The following is a 27,671-nucleotide window of genomic DNA, read 5'->3' as shown; positions in this document are numbered from 1 at the left end:
CACTCCATCACAGTAGGTGGCGGTATGCACCTTTAAAGTTGGTTCGCAACCCGCCATAAAACCCAAAAGAAGAAGAAGAAGAAGAGGAGCAGTCATTCTTCCTCCGGTCCACCGGGTGTCAGTGCGCGCGGGCGAGTGATCGGGGAGGAACGCAGAGACTTCTCACACACACACCGGGCTGTTTTAGGAAACGTGGCCTTAAAGCGAGTCGAGCCCATCTCAATGAGAAACGCTCGGTTGACTCTCTCAGCAGATTCATTTGTAAGGGTGACCGTATCTAAAGGCGCTAGACATGGCGGATGTGGAGCAGAGCGCGTCGATGCCGGACGGGTCCAGTAACGGCTCGGACGCGGCGAACGGGACCGCGGGCCGGTTCGTGTCCAGCGCCGAGGGCACCGCGCTGGCGTACGGGAGTCTGTTGCTCATGGCCCTGCTGCCCATCTTCTTCGGGGCGCTGCGCTCCGTGGGCTGCTCCAAAGGAAAGGTAAGTTAAAGCATGAGATCTGATGACCTGATGCTGTGCGTTAGTGGAGGCTTTAGAGGAGCAGATGATGCTGACTGACTGACTGACTGACTGACAGCCTGCTTTAGTGCCATATGTCACCTGTACATCCTCTGTCTAATATTCACAACCGCGCACACGGATGCGCTTATATGTGTGTGTGCTTGCTGCATTTGTGTTATTGACTTGCCAGTGTGTAACTTAATTGTGTGTTTCCACATCCGTATTATTATTAAGTTATTATGAAGCCATATTCACTGTGTGAGAACCGACAGACTCCACTTTATCTCTCATCTTAAAGGGTTAGTTCATCCAAAAATTTAAATTAGACGTTTATCTGCTAACCCCCAGTGCATCTGAGATGTAGGTGTGTTTGTTTCTTCAGGTTAAACACAAATGAAGATTTTTAACTCCAACCGTTGCTGTGTGTAACGTTAGTACTCTGAGAGTTAAAAAAAAACATGCTTAGCTTAGGCAACAGGGTTAAAAAAAAACCCTGCTTAAGACTCAAACCGATTGGTTTCTTTAAAAAACCCAACAGTATTTTTTTTTAACCTCATATCCAGAAGAATCTCATCTAGTGTTCCCATCAGCTATTACTTTTGTCTAGTAAAGTTAAACTGGCGCAATCTCATACACACACACACATATATAAATAATATATACACAGTTTGACCTTACTAACGTTAGACTGCAACGGTTGAGTTAAAAATCTTCATTTGTGTTCTCCTGAAGAAACAAACACACCTACATGTTGGATGTCCTGGGGGTCAGCAGATAAACATCTCACACTCATTTCTGAGTGAACTATCCCTTTAACTCTCTTTTGGACGTTTAACTTGGGTCGGTTTTGTTTGCATGGCTGGACTGGGATTTTAATGACTGAATCGATCAGAGTTTGTGTAATTTAATATAAATACTGTACATTACATGATGTATATGCAGTTTATACCAGCTATTCTGGTTAGATGACAGTCTGATATTACCGTCACAAGATAATTTACCAGCCAGATTTTTTTCCTGACTAATTCATTAAATACTTGTAAGTTTATATTGTGTGTTCTCTCTAAAATAGCATTTACAGTATTTAAATGTTCCAGTATAAACTACACTAGCTTGTGTATAGCTGTAAATCACTAAATTATAGGTAATTAAAAAGATGTTGTGTGTGGGAACCTGCATGTTCACTCCTTTATCCCTTTAAACTCTAATGATAGTGCATGTAAAACCACCACCTAGCTACGAATAAATTAATAATCACATTATTTTTGAAAACTACTGCATTGATCAACACAAAATGTGGCACTTGAAAGCTTTTGAGTCTGATCTTTACCACGAATGAATGAACATAGCCAGTTTGATTAACTCCTAAGTAGTGCTGCGCTATTTGCTCACACATATAGTTTTTTCATCATTTATGTTCTGCAGTGTGTCATATGTTATTTGAAATGTCTCATGGAGTAGATGCATACTTAATTATTATTAAAACAACCTTTTTTACAGCAGATTGTCCTGATTAAAATCAGTCCAAAATCAATAGAATCCATTGTGACGATCACACAGTGTTTCTCACAGAGTTACGACACACAAAACCACACAGGCGCTGACTAAAAACATGTTATATAGATTGCATGTAGATCCAGGGCTAGACATTAATGCTTGTCCGGGACAAGTAGATTTTTTTTGAAGGGACAAGTGAAAAATGATTTTACTTGCCTGATGGACAAGAGCCTGAAAACAAAAAGCAATTCACCAAAATCCATGATAGATGATTGTGCATTAATTTAGTGTAAGTGGCGATCGATAGTGGTGGATAATAATATATGATGAACTGATGATAACAAGGTCAATCTGTTGACACTCGTGCAGCCTCTCGAGGAGAAATTACAACTCTAGAGCCTTTAAGCTGTTTCCTGAATACCATCACGAGTCACGACTGAAAGTGACTCTGCTTTCATATGACTGTTTCAGAAACAATGAATTAACATTCCCTTACATTTACATTCACTTAAAGTCACTTACATTTTAGATGCTATATTGAGTGCTTTTGTTCCATTTCAGCAGCGAAAATCGTTCACACACAGCAGAACCGTAGCGTCTCACAGCAACAAGTGTGTTACTGAACGATTCAGCAGTGTTTAATGAATCGTTTGAATGAACGACTCAGTGAATCACTCATTAAGACGGCCACCTACTGGAGGTTTCTGGTGTGTCCATTCAAAATTACAAATCTCAAAACATTATTTAATGCAGTTGTAATTTTTCAGTGTAAATTATTTAATTTTATTGATAACAGCCCTTAGTATAGTGTCTTAATTTAATTTAATGTATTGATCAAATTTAACAATATAAAATTAAACCTGAAGCCTATATTTAATAAGATTAGGGGGGAAATGCCCTTTATAAAAGGTAAAAATATCACAAATTTGAAATGATTCAATAAAAAAATAAAAATTCACAAATATGCATATTTAAATATGTCAAAGTTGATTGAACACTGGTGAGAATATTGCTTCAGAATAAATTATAGTTACAACACACACACACACACACAAAATTAAAAAAATATCGAACTTTTTTTCCGGACAAGCACATTTTTTACCCGGACAAGCACCGATCGTAGAACATGATTGCACATCATTACTTGCGTTGGATGCTCCTGATTAAAAAGAGTCCTAAAGACCAGCTCGTTTCCAAACGCTGTGACTTTTGATTTCGTTATGCTATCACCACAAAATGTGATGTGGTGCGGCTCACATGTGGAGGACTTCCGCATCTTGGATGTGTTGACTGTGCGGCACAAACCCGTCTCAGCTCGGCTCTGTATTGATCACATCAATCACGAGCTGCCAGAAGAAACTCAATCGGTGCAGAATTAATCAGTGTGTTTGATAAATCAAGCCCCGTACCGGGAAATATTAGGGCTGGGCACTGACACTGATTTAGCTATTTGATTCGATTTTGTTCAATTGGGGTTTATCAGGTACAGTTCATGTCCTCAAGGAGAATAAATCTCTCAACTAATGCTGTAAACTTTACGGGGAGCGCCAGTTGGTACATCACAATCATATTAAAGGTTCAAATGGCCAGTAGTGAAGAGGAAGAGATGATGTGATCTGTCAGCATTAAAAGAGACACACACGCTGTTCTTGAGTGAATTTAATTATAAAACTGACAGAATGTGAACGCTGAGACCGTAAGAAAGCACAAAGAAAACGGCACCGACCGAGAGATCAGTTCCTGGGATTAAAGAATGGCTTTATATGGAGAGATTTAACCCAGCCCTATAAAGGAGGACTATGAAAGATGTATTTTCTGTTGTCTGGTTATTTAGCGTGAGATTTAGAAGGCAGAGAGAGTGTGTGTGACTTGGCAAACCTGATTTAAAAAAGTCTACTAGTACATTTATGCCAATAATTTAATCACTCAAAGAATTAGTTCACTTCAAAATTAATGTCCAGATATTTTCCTCACCCTTATCTCATCCCAGATGTTCATGTCTTTCTATGAATAGAGTCTGATCCAAAAAAACAATCTAACATTTTCAAGAAAAAATTAAAATGTATATACTTTTTAACCACAAATGCTCAACTTCTGTGTAGTTCTTCACACCGTTGTTAACTGACACAGTGCCAAAATACTCCATCTCATGTTCTCCTCCAACTCTAAATATGTCGAGATCGTTGTTTTACCTTTATATTGTGAAGGGTGTTTGATTTTAGTCTGTGTACCGTACCTTTACCTACATCACGTGACCTTTCCAGTGTGAAGGCGTCAAAGGCCGTAAAGAAGAACCACACTGAAGGTGTGCATTTGTGGTTAAAAAGTATAAACCTTTTTTTTGTTTGTTTATAGAAAATGACCAATCATTTTACTAGATCAGACTCTATTCCTCTACGATTGGTCAGAGTCTCTAAAGCTCTTCTTCTGAAATTGATTTGGACCTTCAGCCGTTGGTTCCCACTGAAGTCCATTATCTGGAGAAAAATCCTGCAATGTTTTCCTCAAACTGAATTTCTTTTCGACTGAAGAAAGAAAGGCATAAACATCTGGGATGAGATGGGGGTGAGGAAATGATCAGGACATTATATTTAAAGGATTACTTCACTTCAAATATAGAGTCCTACTGGGGGAGTGGCATTGGGGAAACAGCTTGAGTTTCTGGGCGGAGAGAGAATATGTGTAACATTGTTCTACATTACAGAGAAATACTGAGCTATAATAATGAGCCTTTGAAATATAAATTAGACAGGAGATAATAATAGCGCAGGTTTATCTGGGTTAACGCTTGAGCGAGCGGCCGTGTGAAGTGGCAAACGTAAGGCGTCTGCTAATACAGCTTACTACTAAACTATTGTTTATAATATAATATGTTTATTAAACAAAGGTTTATAGCAGAAAGTTGATGCTCTTTATATTTTGTGAGCTTTACAGAGTGTGTGTGTTTCTCCGTCAGAGTGCTTCAGATATGCCTGAGACCATCACGAGCAGAGACGCCGCACGCTTCCCCATCATCGCCAGCTGCACACTCTTCGGCCTATATCTCTTCTTCAAGGTGAGTGTGAGAGAGAGTGTGAGTGTGTGTGTGTGACCTTTCAGTCACAGAGTTTTGGAGTCATTTCCTGAGACAGATTCCCTGAAAAAGGATTGTTGGCTGGGGAAATACTTTGACATTTGAACATTTTCAGTTTAAGGTGTTAAATCCTCACTCTAGAGGAATCCAAATGTGTTTTTTTCTGACGCTGTCTGTCTTGTCCTGTAGATCTTCTCGCAGGAGTACATTAACCTCCTGCTCTCCATGTATTTCTTCGTGCTGGGAATATTAGCGCTGTCTCACACGATGAGGTAAGAGCCGGAGCTCATTACAGCTGGAGCTCAGTCCTGAGATATGAGGAGACGTGTGCTGACTCTGTGTGTTTCTCAGTCCCTTTATGTACAGAGTTTTCCCTGCTAACGTGCCAAATAAGCAGTACCAGCTGCTGTTCACGCAGGGCTCAGGAGAGAGCAAAGAGGGTGAGTCTGTGTGTGTGTGTGTGTGTGTGTGCCCGTGCCCGTGCCCGCCGTTGTTTATATCGCATTGTGAAGAGCACATGTCTAGCCTGGTCTTAGCAGACTCCTGTACATTTTGCTACATTTCTCTGTGAGCTTTCTTCACTTTGCTGCATCAGTCTCGAGAGACTTGGACCTCTGTTCTTTAACTTTTTCCATTCACCTTTCTCCTTACGTTTTCTGTAAGGACCAATCACAAACTGGCTAGTAGTAGGCCGACTCTTCTTCCTCAGGTTTATTTTGCACGTAGCAGCATAGAAGTGATAGTATAAGTGCCCCTGCTGTTGGCTGTTCATGTTGCGTCATTAGACCTTTTTTTTTCTTCTTTTTTTTTGCCGACGGCCTGGCGATGGCCCTCGGTTGGATGGCCGTTCTGGACTTTTCCAGAACACACTGTGTGTGTGTGTGTGTGTGTGTGTGTGTGTGTGTTCTGTATTAGTCGTCTGATGCCGGCCTGTTTTCTCCCTCAGAGATCGTGAACTATGAGTTTGACACGAAGGATCTGATCTGCCTGTGCATCAGCGGTGTGGTCGGGGTCTGGTACGTCCTCAAGAAGGTAGAGGAGATCTGCTTTATATCAATCAATCAATCAACTTTATTTATATCGCGCTTTTCCAATGACGATTGTTTCAAAGCAGCTTCAGTGTTAAACAGGACAATAATGCAACAGAATTAGATTTGGCTGTACAGTCGTTCTGGAGAAAACAGTGATGTTATCAGCTCATTTTAATTTATCAAAGAGCGACAATGTGGGCAGATCAGTGATATAGTTTATACAATTAAATAAGACCTAATACATTTATTTTATTTGTATATTTAGTTAAATAATTTGGATCATAATTTTAGTGTCCCCAACTGAGCAAGCCAAGCCAAAGGCGACAGGCGACATACATCTGTGAACTCTTCTATAGGCGTATTTAATCTCACTGATGCTTTATATAGGCCAAATGAATTATGAGGCTGGCACATGCTATCTCTAGTCCTTTAACTAGAGTGTGCCTTGGTCATAAAGAGATGATGACAGGCATAATCAGGCATAACATCCTAATATTATGTTAGTCCCCCGTTTTCTGCCAGAACAGCCCTGACCCGTCAAGGCCCACCTTCTGGAGCAGTTTGAGCTCCAGTAGCTCGTCTGTTTGATCGGACCCCACGGGCCAGCCTTCGCTCCCCACGTGCATCACTGAGCCTTGGCCGCCCATGACCCTGTGGCCGGTTCTCCACTGGTCCTCTTGGAGCACTTTTGATAGAGACTGACCACTGCAGACCGGGAACAGCCCACAAGAGCTGCAGTTTTGGAGATGCTCTGACCCAGTCGTCTAGCCGTCACAATCTGGCCCTTGTCAAACTCGCTCAAATCCTTACGCTTGCCCATTTAACACAGATCAGAATTTGGGTTATTCACTTCACCTGTCATCATGTTATGCCTGATCGGGGTAAGTGACGTCTGACCTGGGAGAACTGGAGAGGTAGTCAATGTCTGTGCACGTCTAGAAATTAGTTTCAGATAACAGCCAAACGTGTCTAGATTCCCGTCCTGCATCTGTCAGAGGCCGTAACACACACACTGCAGTGTGTCGCTGATGATGTTAATAGCTGTGAGTGTTTATCTGATGCCTTAACTGGAGCTCCAGATCGTGTCATGATGACAGACAGACAGGCCGGCCGAAGAAAGCACCGCTCAAAAAAGGGAAGCTTGTCATTGTGGCTGTTTTCTGGATCCTGTAAAAAAACGTTCGACCACTTTGGTGTGCAGATAGTTATATTTTTTTGCTTCTTTTAGTTTTAGTTTTGCCTTTTTTCCCCTGACCGATCTGACAAATGTTGTTGGAAAAATATTTCCATATGAGTGTTTTTCCTGCACTGCTGGGCTATATTGGTATGCATAGTTTAGTCAAGTCAGCTTTATTTATATCATGCTTTTACAATGCCGATTGTTTCAAAGCAGCTTCACAGTGTCAAACAGGACAATACTGCAACAGAATCTGATTCGGCTGTTCAGGCGTTCTGGAGAAAACAGTGATGTTATCAGCTTATTTTAATTTATCATAGAGCGACAATGTTGGCTGATCGGTGATCGAGTTGATACACTTAATTTACTTTAGTAATTACATTTATTTATATATTTAGATGAATAACTTAGATCATAATGTTAGTGTCCCCAACTGAGCAAGCCAAGCCAAAGGCGACCAAAGGAACCGAAACTCCATCAGGGCATGATGGAGAAAAATAAACCTTGGAGAAACCAGACTCAGTCGGGGGGCCAGTTCTCCTCTGGCCTATTAACACACGGTGGAGGATTATTATTCTGATTCTTGATTTAGATATTCTAGGTATGATCAACTGGCCAGAGTTTAGAGACCGCAATAGACGTGATGGAGTATAATGTGTTAAGAGCTCGCTTAAGTACTGGAGCTAAACCATTTAGTGCTTTGTAAGTAATAAGCAAGATTTTAAAATGTATGCGCTGTTTAATAGGGAGTATTTTTAATATTCATAATTTTTTTTATATATCAGCTCTGCATTCCGTTAATCTTGTGGATGGGTACGTTTCGTCAGGGCGTGAGGAAATATAGAGCTGAGTTTAATGAAATAAAAGAGGCTATTTCAGTAAACTGCTGTTTGTTTGCCTGTAAACACACTCCGTGTCCTGAAGCTGGTGTGAGCAGACAGGAAGTGAGCCGTGCTCCGTTTTAATGGACTCTGGACGACAGCTCACCCTTCTGTTTGGTCTGCTGTGTTTGTCACACACTGCTATCTTAAAATCATCAATGTCTGACGTTTGCAACAGGATCCTAAACATTGGGTCCTTCTCAATTCTTATTTGAGCATCCTCGTTTCCCTTCCTCGCGTCCTATCTCCACCCCTTCAGGATGCGAGGAAAAGATTAACTTTCTTTTCATCGAAGAATCCTGAAAAATAAAAAAATATATACATAATTGTTTTCAACACAGATAATAATCATGAATGTCCTTCAGCAGATCCTCATATCAGAACGATTAGTGAAGGATCATGTGACACTGCAGACTAATGATGATAAGTTCAGCTTTGATCACAGGAATAAATTACACTTAACAGGGAAGCTATTTTAAATCAAAATGAATATATCCTTTCTTTTTTATGTATTTTGCAGCAAATAAAAGATGCTGGGTGAGCAGAAGAAAAACATTTGAATGGTTTAAACATGGTTTGTGTGTAATGTCCATGTTTGGCTGGTTCCTGAAGTTTAGTGTGTGTGTGTGTCCTGACAGCACTGGGTGGCCAATAACCTGTTCGGCCTGGCGTTCGCCCTGAATGGCGTGGAGCTGCTCCACCTCAATAACGTCAGCACGGGCTGTATCCTGCTGGGAGGACTCTTCGTTTACGACGTGTTCTGGGTGAGTTGGGCTTCAGGATGGCCTGTTTAAGTTAATTTAGGGCCTCCTATGAGAGATGTCCTGAGGTGTGTGTCCTCATACAGTACATGACTGTCTCAAACTCGATTTACTTTCAGGTGTTTGGCACCAATGTCATGGTGACCGTCGCCAAGTCCTTCGAAGCCCCGATTAAGTGTAAGTATCTGCTCTTCATCGCTCCGTCTCCAGAACAGATGCCCGCTTGTGTGTGTGTGTGTGTGTGTGTGTGTGTGTGCGTGCGTGCGTGTGCTTACGCGTTCGTCCATGCAGAGCGTAGAAATTCAAAATTTCCGTTTTGCATGATGAATGGTGTCCTGAAAGCTCTTCACAGGTGAGATGTGCCGTATGGCAGTGGTTCCTGGAGGACCCCCAAAAGGACACATTTAGCATGCCTCCTCAATCAAACACACCCGATTCAGCTCATTAGTAGTGACTCCAAAACCTGACGTCAGACAAAGGAGACTAAATGTGCACCGTTGGTGGGCCTCCAGGAATGGGGTTGGGATCCACTGATGTATAGTATATGCAATTACATACTAATAATGCAGGTACACCTTTCAAAGAACAATAAACTTTTATTTCTAAAGACTATTTAACACTGAAAACAAAAACATTTTAAATATCCACAATAAATGAACAAAACAACCAAAAACAATAAAAGCAATGGACTCTGTATGTCAACAAAAAATGCGCTTGAGTAAATACCAAAAACAATTAATAAAATGGATAAAAACGGCAAAGGATGATTGTGTTTTAGGTGAATATTAGGGGCGGCACGGTTCACAAAATCCACGGTTCAGTTCGTATCGCGGTTTTCGGTTCTGTACGGTTCTTGTTGTTGTTTTTCTTTTAATGGTTAACACTCCAGAAGTGTACTTCAGCATATGATATATAGCTTAATTATCCATAATTTAGTATACAGTATTAAAAAAAATATATATCATGTAATCATACAGAAACTGAACTTCATCTCTGAGGAAAGCTCGCTCGGTGAGATTTTGATCCAGCGAGAGAGAAGCCATTGATGACATGCTTTTAATTTTTTTGGCAAAAAAAAGGAGACTGTGTATTACTATCTCTACAGGAACTTACAGTAGCTGCGTTTCCATTACAGATTTGCGAAAAACTGTTGCGAAAGGACAGCGTTTCCATAGCTGCAGTTATGCGACTAAAACATATTACTTTCCTCTCGGGATAGGTCATTCCAAAACGATGGCACTTGGTAGGTTTGTATATCCCATCCATCACACTAGCCATTATTTTTATTGGAAGGAGACGTGTTATCCAAGAATTAATGGCAAGGAAAGCCCCTTAGGTTACTTAAGCGGCACGGATATGAGGTGTGTGTGTGTGTGTGTGTGTCAGATCTGCTTCAAGGTCTTCATGATAATGTAGCATTTCTGTGTTTAGAATCCAGTATTACTGTAATTCTATTGTCTTTTATGAGTTTAATAAAGAACTCTGTCTCTTCTCTCCAAACAAACCGAACCATCATCAGTAAAGAATGATCGACTTTTACGTGCGCCAGGTTGACGCATATAGAGTAGAGCGAAATGTTTGAATTTGCATGTTAACTCAAATGTTTTTTTTTATTTTTTATTTTGACCACTTTCGTTATTTTGGCTAGATATTTCGTTTGATGGGCATTTGAACTGAATTTAGAAATGCTTTGAAAAAGAAAAAAATTGGCATTTAATAAACAAATTTTTTTTTTTTTTTAAATGAAGACAGCGTTTGGAGTGAGTGCATGCAAAATAATCAGTTCCCTGAGTCCACAAATAAAAATAGACAGTTTATAGTTTATAATTATGTCTTGAACTCATCTGTAGAGCTAAAAATGACAAGAGTATTGTAAATTGTTTCATCTCTCTTAAAGGAAGAAGGAAAAAATGAGAACGTTGGCGCTTTTATCGGCCGTGGGTTAAAGAAAACATAGCCTAACTACGAAACTAAATAGGCTACGTTCAGGCCTAAACATTAGCATGTAATATTATTTTAATTTATATGTTGGTTATGAAAAGTGAGCAGCATGCGCAAGAATCGTAATATGTTTGAGACCTGGGGAGTCACATGATTTTGATCACTTCGAGTTTTATTTTCTAGAAAGTCTTTCTTAAAAAATATATTTAGTTTTGTATAAATTGTATTTTTATTTTGATCGATGTTTCATCAATTAATTGCCTGTTTATTAGATAAGAAGCAAACTCAGATCGTCTGGAATGGATTGACGTGCGTTACTGGCCTGTTTCCTCTGCCTTTGAGTAAGGCTGAAACTACAGGCTAGCTCTTTCTGTTTTAATGCATTTCTTGAATATATGTCTTAATTACAGTATATATAGCCTGTAGTTCGTATTAGGAGAAAATGTATGTCCTTTTAACGACATTATCTTGTTATTACGACACAATTGAGTGGAAAATATAATATATAGGCCCTATGTTGCAGCAATGCGTCACCGCAACAGGTGACATGTAAATGCGAAAAAAACGTTTCCATTGCAGTTTTGTGAAATGTCCTTTTTTGAATTGCCTGAAAAACTACCTCATGAGAGCGTAAAAACTTTTTTGCGATGTATGGGAGTTTTTGCGAAATTGCCTTAGGGGGTTTCCATTGGGCGTATTTTCAATTCGCAATTTCAATTTGCGCAATTTGAAGGGTAATGGAAACGCGGCTAGTGAGGAAAAGTATTTGAACACCCTGCTATTTTGCAAGTTCTTCCACTTTGAAATCATGGAAAGGCTGGAAAGGGCTACAGGGAAATTTCCAAGCAGCTTGGTGAAAAAAGGTCCACTGTTGGAGCAATCATTAGAAAATGTAAGAAGCTAAACATGGCTGTCAATCTTCCTTGGACTGGGACTACATGCCAGATCTCACCTCGTGGGGTCTCAATGATCCTAAGATGAGAAATCAGCCCAGAACTACACGGGAGGAGCTGGTCAATGACCTGAAAAGAGTTTGGACCACCGTTTCCAAGGTTACTGTTGATAATACACTAGGACATCATGGTTGAAATCATGCATGGCACGGAAGGTACCCCTTCTTAAACCAGCACATGTCCAGGCCCGTCTTAAGTTTGCCAATGACCATTTGGATGATCCAGAGGAGTCATGGGAGAAAGTCATGTGGTCAGATGAGACCAAAATATAACTTTTTGGTCATAATTCCACTAAATGTGTTTGGAGGAAGAAGAATGATGAGTACCATCAAACATGTGCATTCGGATGGTGATTTATTCCCGGTGGATGAGCGAGTTTTGGGATCATGCGCACCTGTGATCATGCTCACGTGGTCTGTCTAATGATTCTTGGCTGTAAAAATGTCATATGCTTTGGAATAATAAGAATAAAATCATATCTAAGTTTCATAATATTATATTAATTAAATCTCCTGTTTAAAAATAGGCAGATGTCATTTTAAAATGTGGAAGTGAGTTAATAGATTGCTGCAAATGTAACCTGTATAACGTTAATTACTGCCATAATAACGGCTCCTTTCACATGTTTGCGTGTTTTTCTTCTTTTTCTCTTTTGAGCGATGAAGAAAAATTATTCTTGTAAATACTTTCCAAAATTTTAGTAATAAGTGTCGGCTAGATCTTTAAAATGCATCCACATTACAGCGAAGCGCAACGATACGGTGCTCCGCAGGGGTCAAAAAGGTTTAATTTGAAGCGATCTCTTCTTGAAAACTCAGAGATGTGTATTCGGACGGCAGTTAAATCACCGCAGACTTTGGTGTTTGTCTAAAAACAGTCGGTAATTCGGCCGGGGATTCTTATGCGGATGGTGGGAGAAAAACTCTGACATTCTGGATTCGGACGGCAATAAAATCACAGACTATCCGCTGTAAATGATGAGAATACCTTACGACCCCACGAGAAACAGTCACCGTCTGAATAGGGCTTTAGTGGTGTTTCTAATGTGCTTTAAGGTTCATCCTCACTCTTCTGTTCCTTCTAGTGGTTTTCCCACAAGATCTGCTGGAAAAAGGTTTGGGTGCCAGTAACTTCGCCATGCTGGGACTGGGGGACATTGTGATTCCAGGTGAGTGTATCTGCAGATGGTGTGTGTGAGGCTTTAGACAGCATGTGTTGATCATTATAATAACACTCGTGTGTGTGTGTGTGTGTGTGTGTGAGGCTTTAGACAGCATGTGTTGAGCAGGATGATAACACTCTGTTTGACTGGTGTTTTCTTCCAGGTATCTTCATCGCTCTGCTCCTGCGCTTCGACGTCAGGTAACTCCTGCCTTTGCTTTCGTCTGATTTCGGCTGCGTGGAGATTTGATTCTCATGCTCTTTCTTGTCTTCCTCGCTTAGTTTGAAGAAGAACACAAGAACGTATTTCTACACCAGCTTCCTGGCTTATATTTTCGGCCTGGGTCTGACCATATTTGTTATGCACACCTTTAAACATGCTCAGGTAAGAAGCCTTGAATAGCATTAAAACACACTGCTGCTGTCCGTCACCCAAGCTGGCACTGACTGTGGCTGTGTTGGTTTGTTTTTGGCAGCCGGCTTTGCTGTACCTGGTCCCTGCTTGTGTTGGATTCCCGGTGCTGGTGGCTCTGCTGAAAGGAGAGCTGAGCGAGATGTTCAGGTATCTGTCCTCCTCCTGCCGTCTGTGGGCTGGGTTTGGGGTCAGGTGCTGAATGCACACACTTCTGCACTCACACTGGGTGTTTACATGCACGTTCCTAAGCCGATTATGCCTAATAAGCAGACAATGATCATGGTCATGTAAACGCGGTAACCCGTTTTCTTTTATCGCAGTAAGCTCATAAACGGCGTAAGCATAAACCGGTCGGGACGGCGTTTTTTGCCTCTTATTTCGCGCTGCATGTAAACGCATTAACCTGCTTTCTGTCGGCTTATTGAAGAGCTCATGTGTGATAGTGACAAAAACACAAACTCAGAGCAGATTTAAACACATCTAGCGAGTGTTTTTCATGAAATAAGGACATCTATCATAAACGCAGACTCTTTTAAGACCCAGAGCATTGTAAAGATGTGTTCTCATCTCACAGCAGAAGTAGAAGAGCTTCAGTCTAAACGCTGCAGAACTGATGAGGGATAATATGAGCCGTAAATCTCCAGCTCACGCTTTATTAACATCACAACTGACCTAACATGTGGGAAACTCAGAGTCAGATACGGACATTATTATTTCTGACGCCACGGTTTACTTGCATGTTCAGTTTACTGGTTTGCATGTAAACTGGGAAAACTGGTTATTCAATAAGCGGATATCTGTGAGTTATCAGATTACTGGTGTGCATGTAAACGCACACGTCACATGCATCTCGTGCAGCCGAAGCATTGCTGGCATGTCCGTCGCGATGGGCTGCGTCTTTAGCCCTGTTCAGAAGGTAATTTTTTCTCAAGTGTATGTCTGTAAACATGATTTTAAAGCCACCTCAGTGGATTCGGATGGAGATTTATTCAGGAGGAGCAAGTTTTGAGTTTAGGCGCACCTGGGAACGCCGCTCATGTCGTCTGTCTAATGATTATTCTTGTAAATACTTTCCAGCATTTCAGTAATAAGTGTCGGCTAGATCTTTAAAATGCATCCATATTACAGCGAAGCGCAACGATACGGTGCTCCGCAGGGGTCAAAAAGGTTTAATTTGAAGCGATCTCTTCTTGAAAACTCAGAGATGTGTATTCGGACGGCAGTTAAATCACCGCAGACTTTGGTGTTTGTCTAAAAACAGTCGGTAATTCGGCCGGGGATTCTTATGCGGATGGTGGGAGAAAAACTCTGACATTCTGGATTCGGACGGCAATAAAATCACAGACTATCCGCTGTAAATGATGAGAATACCTTACGACCCCACGAGAAACAGTCACCGTCTGAATGAATAGGGCTTTAGGCTGCTGAAGTCTTTGTGTGATGGGCGTCGGCGTCGAAAGCAAAAAGATGTGTGTGGGACATTTTACTGAAGTAGATGCCATTTACATTAAGTACAATTATAACTAGTTTACTAAATGTCTGGCAGGACAAAATTACAGGAAACACTATAAAACAATATTTAACACTATAAAACAATATTAAACACTAAAAAACAATATTAAACACTATAAAACAATATAAAACACTATAAAACAATATTAAACACTATAACAATATTAAACACTATAAAACTATGGAGCTAATTCAGTCTCAATAAAGATAAATACACACACTACATTCACATATGCACACACAGGATACACAAATGCACACACATGATTCATAAATGCACACACAGGATACACAAATGCACAAAAAATTCACAAATGCACACACAAAATTAAAAAAGCACAGAAGATTCCCAAATGCATACAAAATTCAGAAATACACAAAAAATTAATAAATACACACAAAATTAAGAAATGCAAAGAAAATTTACAAATGCGCTAAAGATTCAGAAATGCACAGGGCAAGATTCAAAATTGTATTTCTGATGCACACACAAATATATCTCGATTTACAAACTGCTCACGGTCTGTGAACTTCACTGCATTTGTGTGTGAATTTTGAGACTCCCCTGACTTGGCTCGACACACAAATGCCCTTTTTAAACAGGGGATGATCAGCAGCCAATCAGATATCACCCTTGTTTTAGCCAATCACCAGAACGCACCCCACGTGGGGGATTGTTAACTTATAAGCCAATCACATGAACACAGGTGCTGCGAGCGCTGCGGAGTTCTGTCTGTCTGTCTGTCTGTCAGTTGAGACTTGAGACCTGAAGACATGGCTTCTGGCAACGACAGGGAAGCGGTAAGTATAACTTAACGTGTTAAGCTAGTTATCTCCTTGTTATGAGATGTTGTTTAATTGTTAATGTTAACCGTATGTAATAACTGCACAAAGGCCCGAGCTGCTACCTCGGCTTGGGGCGAAAGACGCTAGCTTATGTTGAATGTTGCACAATTACATAACATACGGTTAACATTAACAATTAAACAACATCTCATGACAAGGAGATAACTAGCTTAACACATTAAGATATACTTACCGCTTCCCTGTCGTTGCCAGAAGCCATGTCTTCAGGTCTCAAGTCTCAACTGACAGACAGACAGACAGACAGAACTCCGCAGCACTCGCAGCACCTGTGTTCATGTGATTGGCTTATAAGTTAACAATCCCCCACGTGGGGTGCGTTCTGGTGATTGGCTAAAACAAGGGTGATATCTGATTGGCTGCTGATCATTCCCTGTTTAAAAAGGGCATTTGTGTGTCGAGCCAAGTCAGGGGAGTCTCAAAATTCACACACAAATGCAGTGAAGTTCACAGACCGTGAGCAGTTTGTAAATCGAGATATATTTGTGTGTGCATCAGAAATACAATTTTGAATCTTGCCCTGTGCATTTCTGAATCTTGAGCGCATTTGTAAATTTTCTTTGCATTTCTTAATTTTGTGTGTATTTATTAATTTTGTGTGTATTTATTAATTTTTTGTGCATTTCTGAATTTTGTATGCATTTGTGAATCATCTGTGCTTTTTAAATTTTGTGTGTGCATTTGTGAAATTTTTTATGCATTTGTGTATCCTGTGTGTGCATTTATGAATCATGTGGGTGCATTTGTGTATCCTGTGTGTGCATATGTGAATGTAGTGTGTGTATTTATCTTTATTGAGACTGAATTAGCTCCATATAAAACACTATTGATCTCATTCAATAGTGTTGATGCTAAAGTTTTGATGCAAATTGACCCGAGGTTCGAACATCCCTTTCCCCATCACATATCAGATCGAAAAGGCATTTATTTTCAATAAGAATGAAGAAAATATTTGAAAAGTGGAAATAAAGTGAGTGGAGCCAATATCATTGGTCTTAAAGTGTGTGGTGTTGTCCCGCACACACACAATGGTTCAGACGCCCATGGTGCGAGGTAGAGCTATCATTGACTAGCACTGGATGAGGAGTTAAAGAGACACTCGCAACTGCATTCTCAGGGTTTCCACAGGTCTTAAAGCTTTAATTTGACCTTCCACAATTGAAGGCCTTAAAAAATGTCTTAAATTCATTAACATGTCATTAAATTAAGGCCCTATGATTTCTGCGATGGACGAATCCATTCTTTTGAGTTGACTGTATAATGCTGACAGTTCACCCATAAATGACAATCCTGTCATGATTTACTCACCCTAATGTCACTCCAGACCTCTGAGACTTTCATCATCTAAAGCCATCTTCAGAAAATGTGGAATAAACCGCTGGATTCATATGGATTATTTTATGATCTCTTTATGAACTTTCTGAAGCGTTTCATTGACTGTCAATGGAGGGACAGAAGTCTTCCCATTTCAGTAAAATATCTTCATTTGTGTTCTGAAGGTGACCGAAAGTCAGTAACATTTAATCTAACCATTAAAGCAGAGTCCAGAAAAATAAAAATAAGAGATTTCATAGGGCCGTAAAGTAAATCACATGCGCCGCAGAAAATGACTTTCTGCCTCAGGATTTTAGTTTTCCAGCTCAGATTCACAACATCCTTAATCAAGAGACATTAATGGCGTGCAGAATGAAGAAATGAAGTCTTCTCTTCTCAGAAACTGAACAAAATTAAACGAGTTCATGCCAAAAACAAGAGCAAATATCTGTCTTTGAATGAAGCTGATTTTATGAACTCATTGGCAGATTTTTATTTTAATCATAAAATCACTTTCACAAGATTTCTGATCTCAAACTTTAGGCCCTTTTTTTTGTCAAATTCATTCAAAAGTAACGGAGAACTGTTGGAAATGTTATTTTCTAGCTTTGAAGTGTTACTAATACTCGTTGTGTGCTTGGACATTTACATTTAGAGAACACATTGTGTTCTTCCCTTTAATTCATTCCTGACATTTCTTGAATTGGTCTTAATGTACCTTCAGAAACCCTGAGCACAAAGATATCATACTGTGAAAGGCTGTGCGGTTGACACTTATGTGTAATTCCAGAAATACAAATATTACAGTTCGAGGTTATTAGACAGTTACAAGAAAAGGTTGACGTTCCTCATTGAAGATCCAGGCACACACTATCTGTGTGTTATGATAGTAACTGTATTAATACTGATAGTATTCTGTCTGTTATGATAGTCACTGTCAGATGATGAGATTTTTGACTCTGACAAGAAACCCACCAATCATTGCTTACCGTCTTTAGTGACGTGTGTGTGATGCCATTGAGAAAGCAGAACAAGTGACTGACTTTTGAATACGAGCGTAAACAAGCAGTGGTTGTTCTAGCCTAATGCTAGTTCCAGCCGTCACCGCTATCGCTCTCCAGCGTCTGTCTGTCTGTCGCTCGTCCCTCGAGAGCTCATCCTGAAGGCAGGAGTACTGTTGCCATTGCTCCATGAGACGTTCTTCCATTGCATATTCACATATCGGTACCAATACAATCATCTCGCTCTCGCTTCCTAATGTTAAAGGCTGTGTACTGAAGACATACGAGGTGCTTGAAGTGCTTGAAGAACTTGAGTTGACTTTTTAAAAATGTAAGTTCTAGAAAACCCTTGAAAACAGCCATATTTTTTGCTTGATAAGTGCTTGAAATATTAAAACTATCTTTTCACGCAAAATGAGCACTAGCCCGTCTGAGATAACATCACACTCATACCCATGAGAAATGGCTTTAAGCAGATACAGCTTTCATTCTTCTTGAAGCTGCTTTGAAACAATCGTCATTGTAAAAGCGCTATATAAATAAAGTTGATTGATTCTTCAGCTCAAGTCATTAACTTTATTTCAAACAAATATTAAAAACAACAAATATTAAGCTTTGCACAAACTAGACAGATTACTTGTTAAAGTGTAATGATACCTTATGTCAGCGGATGATGTTCGGATAGGTTTGTGTTTCGGGATTATTCCGCTTCTTCCCAGAGACGTGGAAGTGGTGAACTGAGAGAGAAATTGTGTAGACTTTATAGTTAGTTACACAATGTGTATTTTAAAGGGTTCATGAAAATCCCTCAAGAAATGTAGCTCTTGTCATTAATTCCTCTCCCTCATGACCCAACCCGTCAGACCTTCGTTCATCTCCAGAACACAAATGAAGATATTTCTGATGAGATCTGAGCTCTCTGACCCTCCACAGACAGCTGTTCAATGAAGACTGTCAAGGTCCAGAAAGGAAGTAAAGACACATTGGTAAAATATTAACGTGACTCCAGTGGCTCAAGCTTAGTTATGAAGAGACGAGAGTACTTTGTGTACAGCGGCTCTACAATCATTTTATGAAGCCACGAGAATAGTTTTTGTGAGCAAAAAAACGAAATAACAACTAATATAGTGATGGGCTCTCGTCCCTCGAGAGCTCATCCTGAAGGCAGAAGTACTGTTGCCATTGCTCCATGGCCCGCCGATTTCAAAACAGCTTTCTGAAGCCTCGAACCGTTGAGTGAGCATATCGATTAATGATTCGGATATAAATCGTTGTTTAGATTTTGTGCGCAATTCTCGACGCTTCATGAAATGATAGTAGAGCCGCTGTAGTGAGATGGGCTTTGTAACGACGTCTTTAGTGCCTTTATGGGTCTTGAGAGAGGAAATGACATTGGTGTCAATGAAGGCCTTTCTGAGCCATCGGATTTACACACTAATATCTTCATCTGTGTGTGAAGATGAGCGGAGGTCTGACGGCTGGCCAACCACAGGAGGAATTAATGACAGAGTTTACATTTTTTGGGTGCACAGAGCCTTTAAGTCACCGTGAGTATGAATATATGAAGGCTGGGCAGAAGCCTTCTTTGGGCCAGCTGTGAGGGATCTGTGTGATGCTGTCTCTAGTGTTGTAGTGAAGACCAATGTGTGTTCAGACCAAGAGTCCTAGAAGTCTGAGACCAAGACCTTCAAAAGATGGTCTTAAGACCGGTCTCGAGTGCTACAACGCTAGCTGTCTCAGCAGGCAGTAGACAACGTGTTTTGCAACGTGTATTGTCAGTTATTGCAATGGGCTTCTTCCTGTTTTAAAGCAACTCACAGACCTTCTTCTTCTTTGTGCTTTGTTCTTCATGTCACCTTCCTGTTCTCCTCCTCTCTTCACCCTCTCGTCCTCTGGCCCGCAGCTATGAGTCTTCAGATGAAGTCTTGCCCCACACCCCGCGGCTCACTCATTTCCCTACGGTGTCCGGCTCACCGGCGAGTCTGGCGAACTCCATGCAGAGTTTCGGCCCGCTGCCCCGCCGCAGACACACCCCCTCCGACATGTAGAGCCTGCTTTCTTCTTTTCCATTACTGTCCTCTCCCGCCTGCGCAGGTATCCCTTGATAATTCAACTCGTCTTTCCTGTTCTTTTCCTGTCAACATCATGCCATTCAGGGTCATGTACAAGAGCTTGTTTTGCTACCTCTCATGCATCACAGATTTTGCTTGCTGAAGCCCTTCTGTACTCTGGCCTCTAGTGCTTTCTCACCTACAGCTCTGGGGGAAAAATTAAGAGACCACTGCACTTTTTTCTTAAGTCAGCATCGCTACAAATATAGAAGCTATTCCATTCCAGTGTCTGTTGAATTCCAGCACAGGCACACCTTATTCACCTGAACCAAATCTTATTTAATAAGGAAAAGGATAAAAAACACATCTGTGGTCATCACTATCCTCTTGCAGTAGGATGAGCTGGATTGCAAAAACAGTGCTAGTAGTACCTCAAAGGTAATTGGAATTTAAAAAAAAACACTATTGACCATACCAAAAAAGTTGAAAAGGAAAGTTTTGAGTGAGGAAAAGAAGGCTTCAATTCTGGGTTTACTGGCAGAGGGATACAGTGAGCGTCGAGTTACTTCCATCCTTAAAATTTAAAAAACCCCGTTTCATAAGAACAAGGTCAAGCAGCAGACATTGGGGACAACAAATCTACAGACCGGCAGAGGGCGAAAACGACTCTCCACTAAACCGAATGACCGGCACCTCGTTCGAATGTCACCCAACAACCGTAGGATGGCCTCAAGTGACCAACAAAAAGAATGGCAAAAGGCAGCTGGGGTGAAGTGCACGGCGAGGACGGTTCGAAATGGGCTGCTAGGGGCAGGGCTGAAGTGCAAAGCTAGAAAAAAGCCCTTCATCAATGAAAAGCAAAGAAGAGCCAGGCTGAGGTTTGCAAGAGACCATGAGGATTGGACTGTAGAGGACTGGAGTAAGGTCATCCTCTCTGATGAGTCCAGTTTTCAGCTTTGTTTAACACCTGGTCGTCTAATGGTTAGACGGAGGCCCGGAGAGTACAAGCCAGTGTCTCGCACCGACTGTGAAATTTGGTGGAGGATCTGTGGTGATCTGGGGGTGCTTCAGGAATCGGGCAGATTTGTCTTTGTGAAGGACATATGAATCAAACCACGTACAAGGTTAAACCTGGAAGAAAACTTGCTTCCTTCTGCTGACAATGTTCCCCAACTCTGAGGACTCGTTTATCCATCAGGACCCCGCTCCATGCCACACAGCCAGGCCAATCAAGGGGTGGATGGAGGATCACCAGATCAAGACCCTGACATGGCCAGCCCAATCTCCAGACCTGAACCCCATCAAGAGGAAGATCAAGAGGAAGATGGTCATAAGCCATCAAACAAATCCGAGCTGCGTGAATTTTAGCACCAAGAGTGTCATAAAGTCACCCGACATCAGTGTGAAGGACTGGTGGAGAGCACGCCGAGACGCATGAAAGCTGTGACTCAAAATCAGGGTCATTCCACCACATTTTTTTTTGACCTATTTTGAACTGCTCTTTCCATTTTTCGAGGTCTGCATCTTTTGTTATTTTGACCAGTTGGTTTCGACAAATAAATACTCTAAATTACAATATTTTGTTTGGGAATTTGGGGAAAATGTTGGCAGTAGTTTAGAGAATCAATCAAAAAATTTAAATTTTACCCAAACACATACATATAAATAGTAAAACCAGAGAAATTTTGCAGTGGTCTCTTAATTTTTTCCAGAGCTATATATGATCAGTGACCCATAAATCACTTTAAAGGAGTAGTTCAGTTGATCTCGGGATTTACTCCTCCTCAAGCCAGCCTAGGTGTGTATGACTTTCTTCATTCTGATCAACACAGAGTTAAATTAATAAATGTCCTGACGCTTCCCAGCTTCATAATGGCAGTGAAGGGGCCATTGAGTTTGAAGCCCATAAAAGCACATCCTCCCATCATTAAAGCACATCCTCCCATCATTAAAGCACATCCGCCCATCATTAAAGCACATCCGCCCATCATACAAGCACATCCGCCCATCATACAAGCACATCCGCCCATCATACAAGCACATCCGCCCATCATACAAGCACATCCGCCCATCATTAAAGCACATCCGCCCATCATTAAAGCACATCCGCCCATCATACAAGCACATCCGCCCATCATACAAGCACATCCGCCCATCATTAAAGCACATCCGCCCATCATTAAAGCACATCCGCCCATCATACAAGCACATCCGCCCATCATACAAGCACATCCGCCCATCATACAAGCACATCCACCCAATTTATCATTATAAAAGTGCTCCACATGGCTCGGGGGGTTAATAAAGGCCTTCTGAAGCGAAGCCATGGGGATTTGTTTGATAAATATTCATATTTAACATGTTATAAAGTAACATGTCTAGCACCAGGCGGCCTTCAGTTTTCAACTTATGAAAAACTTTTGAATAGCATAAGCGTTTTGGACTGTGAAAGGCGTTACATAAATATGGATATTTTTCTTACAATACCCCGTGTCACTGCCATTTATAAAGCTTGGAAACATCAGGATAATTATTAATATAGTTCTGATTGTGCTCATCAAAATGCAGGAAGTCATTAGGGGTGAGAGATTTATATATAGTCTGTGATTTTAATATCATAATTGTTGTTTTAAGGATGTGTGATATACTCGATAAATGTCATAACACACACACACACACACACACACCCACCCAGAGAGTGCATGCGTACTATTACAGCACGTCAGAGAGCTGTCGCAGAAACGGTCACACACATTTCTTCCCCATGTTCAGAAATAGATAACATCCGTAGAGACTTTAGTTTGTAATTATACCTGTGCCAGCTTTAGTTTAATTGATGGTATATTAATGCAATAAATATAGATTTGGTTGTCCATGGTTTATTCATAATCGTTAAACTAACCATAAATCATAAGCTCACATCAAGAATAAATATCAATAAGTCTATACATTTTTAGTATCTTTAACTCTCCTGTCCAAGCACCTTTTAAGCTTTTCAGACAATGATCTCGTGCGTTTAGCTCCATCACCCCACCCTTTAATTATTCTTTCTAGTTTATATAATTGACATATTAGCTCATTAAACAGAATAAATACATCCGAATCCACTTCAGATGCAGCTTCTGCGTTTCCTCTGCACTGCAAGATTAATTTAGTTGATACTTATTTAATGTGATTGGTCTTTTATTAGGGGCCAAGCACCGAAGGTGTAAAGACATCTATTGGTTAGACTTCTTCTTCTTATTATTATTATTTGGCCATTGGAGTCTATGGCAGCCCATAGAACCATTTGTGGGAAAGTTGTGAAATTGTCTACACTGATAGAGGTCAGTACCAATAGTAACCACACAAAATTAGGAGTCTCTAACTCAGCGTTTCTCAAAGTGTGGGGCGCGCCCCACTGGTGGGGAATAGAGACATGACAAGTGGGGCACGACAAACAGGAGGAAATGTGTTAATTTTTTGTGCCCATCTCTATTAACCTTTTGAGCGGTCCCACATGGGATTTTTATGTCTATGCCCCTGAGAGTACGGACCCACATAAGGGATTTAGAATGTTCAATGACGTGACATCACTGCCAGAATTAAACGGTGGGACGCGCTTCGGCTGGCTCTGAGCCAAATGCGGACGGCTCAGCTCTTGACATACATCATGCAGTTTTCAACCACTTACTGTTTATTTTAGGTTTAATTTAATAGGCAACATTTAAATACAAAAGTACAAGTAAAACAATACATTTAATGTTAGAGTTTGTAATACACACTAGTGGCTATGGAAGCAGCAATAACAATCCATTCAAATATAATTGGCTGACATGTTTTATTCATATCAGATACACATAGTGTAAGTAACTATAAAGTTTGCTCGATTCTTCTCCCAGTTCAACGGTCACTTACTTATTCCAGGAGAAGCTGATGAATATACGTGCTGTAAATCCAATTGACAGGACTCTGAACTGCAGTGCATTTGTTCAAACGGTTCAATAACGTAATAAAAGCGATACATCTGTCATACAGCGCTTTTTTGGTTGTGGTGAGTCACGTGATAAACATGACGCATTGCCATAGAAACATTAAGGTGAAACGTTCTAAAATAACGTTGCCTTAAAATAAAACTCACACTCTAGTCAGCTGACACTTTTAGTCAGCTAAAATATTTTGACTGTACGCATGAAAGGTTTAAATGTGATGTTAATAAAATAAATGTTAACAGGCAAACTTAAAAGCCTAGATAATTACCATTTTGTTGGGGTGATTGGGGACAGGTGGGGCTCGGAGCCCTTCCCTACCTCCAAAGTGGGGAATGGCAGAAAAAGTTTGAGAAACACTGCTCTAACTCATTCTCTCTAGCTCCACCAACTGTCTAAAGTTTCACTCGTATGTATGCTAATAACTTTTGAACCCTAAGGGTTAAAAACTAAATTAATATTTTCCTACGATTCCTTCAATTGCATTTAGAATTTTCCAAAAAAGCTATTGATTAAAATTGATACCGAACTTCACCAGACTGGTGTAAACTCCGTAACGCTTTATCGTTTTCAAACCAAACATGTCATCACCATAGACTGTAAAAAAATATGGACGTAGTGTCCGTGACGTCACCCATAGGATTCTGATAAGCCGTTCTGAAGCTTAAAGTATGGGCGAGCTGGGCGTCGCCATCTTGTGAGCGAGTCATCGCGTGTCACTCCCCCATAACAGAAAATGGGCAAAAAGGCAGGATGTGGGCGGAGCTTAGGTGACGCAAGAACTATAGACGGCGGATAAATAGCTATCCACCTGTAACCACGCCCTTAATTATGCAGAACTTTAAGGCTTTATATAACGTAAACGAATGAGTTAGAAAAAAATTCACCCCCCTCACAGTTGTCATTGTACGAGGCTGTAAACATGTTTTTTTTTCTGCTGTAAAGTTGAGAATTTTAACATGGGGCTCAATGAGATTCTGCTCCCTTCTGGAGCCTGTCCCTAGTGGCCAGTTGAGGAATTGCAGTTTACATAACTTCCGTATTGGCTTCAAGAGAGATCGCGGGATGTTGCCGCTTGGTCATCACCAGCATGACCTGAAGTGACCTGCAGTGTTTTTGGCACAGCGCCACCTACTGGTCTGGAGATACAAAAATGGCTATTTTTGCTTATGCTTACAACTTCTGAACCGTTTGTCCAAAAATCATAAGAGTGGTCTCGTTAGATTTGGGATGTCATGCGGAGTTGTATGATATCCAAATTTAATTTTGAATTGTGCTAAAATGCTGTATTATTTGAGCACATGAACGGATTGTTACAGAACTCTTTTTTTTTTTTTTTTTTTCTTCTTTTTCTCAAATGCTTATAACTTTGGGTGTGGTTGAGTTATTTTCTTTGGAGTAACTTTTTTGTTGTCTCCTGAATTCTTGCTGAGTCCAACAATACCAGACTTGCCAGGTTTCGGCGTATGGTTTGCACAGCGTTGTATTTTAGCGCTTTAAAAAAACATTAGCTGATAACTTTGAAACTGCTAGTCCGATCGAGACGAAACCAGCGTCAGAAGTTCAGAAACACTGGTCGATAGCTATATGTTATAGCCCAAATGTCAAAATATTGATTGTAAGGGGTAGTAAAATCCGTCAGTCAGTCCTACAAAAGTCCCACTTTTCTACAAAAAAATAATAATTTCATGTAAATGTCTAACTCCAAAATGAAATAAGATATTTTCACCAAAATTGATTCGCACATGTATGGGCTCACTCTGAGGACACATGAGATTGTGCCTCTTGGTGGGGCTGTAATGGAACAAAACATTAAAATTCCCATAGACCACAATGCACTTCTCAGCCTTTGTGCCTGAAATCATCCTAAAATGTGTTTAACTGTTCATTGTTGCAGTTGGTCTGACACTCCCAGCCATTTTGCCATGTCTTGTCTTCTTCATGCTGAGTATGGCTGCTTCCAGCTATATTTCTGATTGAATTTGATTACATTTATGAAATTGACACAATGGAGGATGCATGCATATACTTGTTTTGATAAATAAAAAAATAATTTAATTTAAAAGTGTTGAAATATTTCTCGCTGCTGGGAGCTGACCACTACAGAATATGAGGAATATCATAAACTAGGACTCGGCAGTCCACAGCCTTCACACAATAACACTCAGCCTATTATAGTCTAATCTTCTCCCTTCTTGTGTCTGCTGCAGGTACGAAGAGGTTTCACCGGAGGAGGCGTCATCGAAAGAGGAAGTGACAGAGACGGATAAAGACAAATGAAAGTGCAAACGAGCCCTGCTTCACGTCCAGCGTTTGTTCATCATCTGTGCTTCTGAACTCTTTTAATGGCGTACCGCAGCTTTCTCAGTGCCTGTTTTCTCCACCTTCATTTCATTGCCTTCAGCCTTCAGTTTGGAAATTATGCTTGATTATTTGCTTTCAAAGGGTTTTAGTTATTACTATACAGTATTTGAAATGGGTAGGAGTTTGTTTTCCTGCATGTAACGTCAGATTACGATGCAGATTTATTAAACGTCTGGTACCCGTTCCTGTGTAGCCGTTTTCTGTTTACTCCAGGATCTCATGAGGGATTCAGTTTATGAAACTCAAGTAATCGTCCATCTTTTGGTAAATGATAGGACAAAGGCATTTTGGGTGGAATAATTTTACTTTTCGCAAGTGCGACCAAAAGTGGGACCAAATATCTCCCGAGGAAGTGAGTTTAGTTTTCTCTGCCATGTGTGTTTCTACAGCTCGTGCTCCCCGTCACTTTACAGTCTCCCCTTGTGTATCTTTCTTTTCTCAATGTAAACGTTTAAGCTTATGTGAGGAGCATTTCTTCCTCGATATAACTTTTATTTGCATTAAACTGTGGTGTTTACCACTGTAGAAAAGCAGATCATCAGTGTTTGAGTCACTACTCTTCTTTAAGCATATATACACACATTTGCATAGGCCTTTAAAGTTTGGCAAACAGTGTGAGAGAACACAGACAGGCTTTGTAGAGAACATTAGTGTAATTCGGGAAGATTTGTGCAGTGTTACCGGCATTAACATGTTTCAACTTCTAAACATTTTAGATTACATGATTTTGCTTTAAGTTAAATGTATGAATTGGCTCACTCAAATATTTCAAGTTCAGCGCAATTAAAATGTATAGTTACAAAAATTTTAATCTGCAAGTGCTGCTTGCTTACATTTCTTAACTTAAAAAAGTTGAGGCAGCTGATTGCCTGAATAGTTTTGAGTTTTGCCAGCTGATTGGGGTTTGCATGGACTATCATGAGGTTTGAGGTGTCAGTGCATTATTCCTGACTTCACCGAACACTCCTCAGGATCAGGGGCTTGACCATTAATTACTAAATAATGTGCACAGTTCAGAGCAATAATAAAGCCCAACCTCTTTAACTTGAGGCGGTTTATGTTCTTGTTCTGTCCAGATTAGGTATGAAGATAATTCTTGCACATTAAATGTATTTTTTATCCTCTTAAAAGCATAATGCCATCAGCTCCATTTATTAAAACAGTAGTTGAAGCCTGTCTTTTTTCTTCTTTTTTTTATAAAA

At 40.4% G+C, this 27,671-nt stretch overlaps 1 protein-coding gene across 2 annotated transcripts; it reads left to right on the top strand.

The window, feature by feature from the left end:
• Positions 1–109: 109 nt before the first annotated feature.
• On the top strand, positions 110–27,002 carry hm13 (histocompatibility (minor) 13). 2 transcript variants are annotated; one of them, XM_067447004.1, is made up of 13 exons: positions 110–484; positions 4,959–5,057; positions 5,265–5,347; positions 5,427–5,515; positions 6,022–6,107; positions 8,803–8,928; positions 9,045–9,102; positions 12,904–12,987; positions 13,145–13,181; positions 13,263–13,365; positions 13,457–13,542; positions 19,990–20,180; positions 26,316–27,002. In XM_067447004.1, exons 1-12 carry the CDS (start codon positions 293–295, stop codon positions 20,132–20,134), a joined length of 1,188 nt encoding a protein of 395 aa, XP_067303105.1. In that variant the 5' UTR covers positions 110–292; the 3' UTR covers positions 20,135–20,180; positions 26,316–27,002. The 2 variants fall into 2 exon arrangements, with proteins under 2 accessions (XP_067303105.1, XP_067303106.1); XM_067447005.1 differs by lacking the exon at positions 19,990–20,180 and having other exon boundaries at positions 112–484.
• Positions 27,003–27,671: the final 669 nt, after the last annotated feature.

This window comes from Pseudorasbora parva, chromosome 6, assembly GCF_024679245.1.
Source record: "Pseudorasbora parva isolate DD20220531a chromosome 6, ASM2467924v1, whole genome shotgun sequence".
In the NCBI taxonomy this organism is placed as follows: Eukaryota; Metazoa; Chordata; class Actinopteri; order Cypriniformes; family Gobionidae; genus Pseudorasbora; species Pseudorasbora parva.
The sequence above is the reverse complement of the archived record's forward strand: the minus strand, read 5'-3'. Positions and strand labels throughout refer to the sequence as shown.

Excerpts from the sequence above, each read along its gene's own strand:
- hm13 (XM_067447004.1), top strand. The coding sequence starts at position 293 with ATGGCGGATGTGGAGCAGAGCGCGTCGATGCCGGACGGGTCCAGTAAC. Across the intron at positions 9,103-12,903 it reads CTTCGAAGCCCCGATTAAGT|TGGTTTTCCCACAAGATCTG; the intron begins GTAAGTATCTGC and ends TGTTCCTTCTAG. Across the intron at positions 13,182-13,262 it reads CTCCTGCGCTTCGACGTCAG|TTTGAAGAAGAACACAAGAA; the intron begins GTAACTCCTGCC and ends TTCCTCGCTTAG.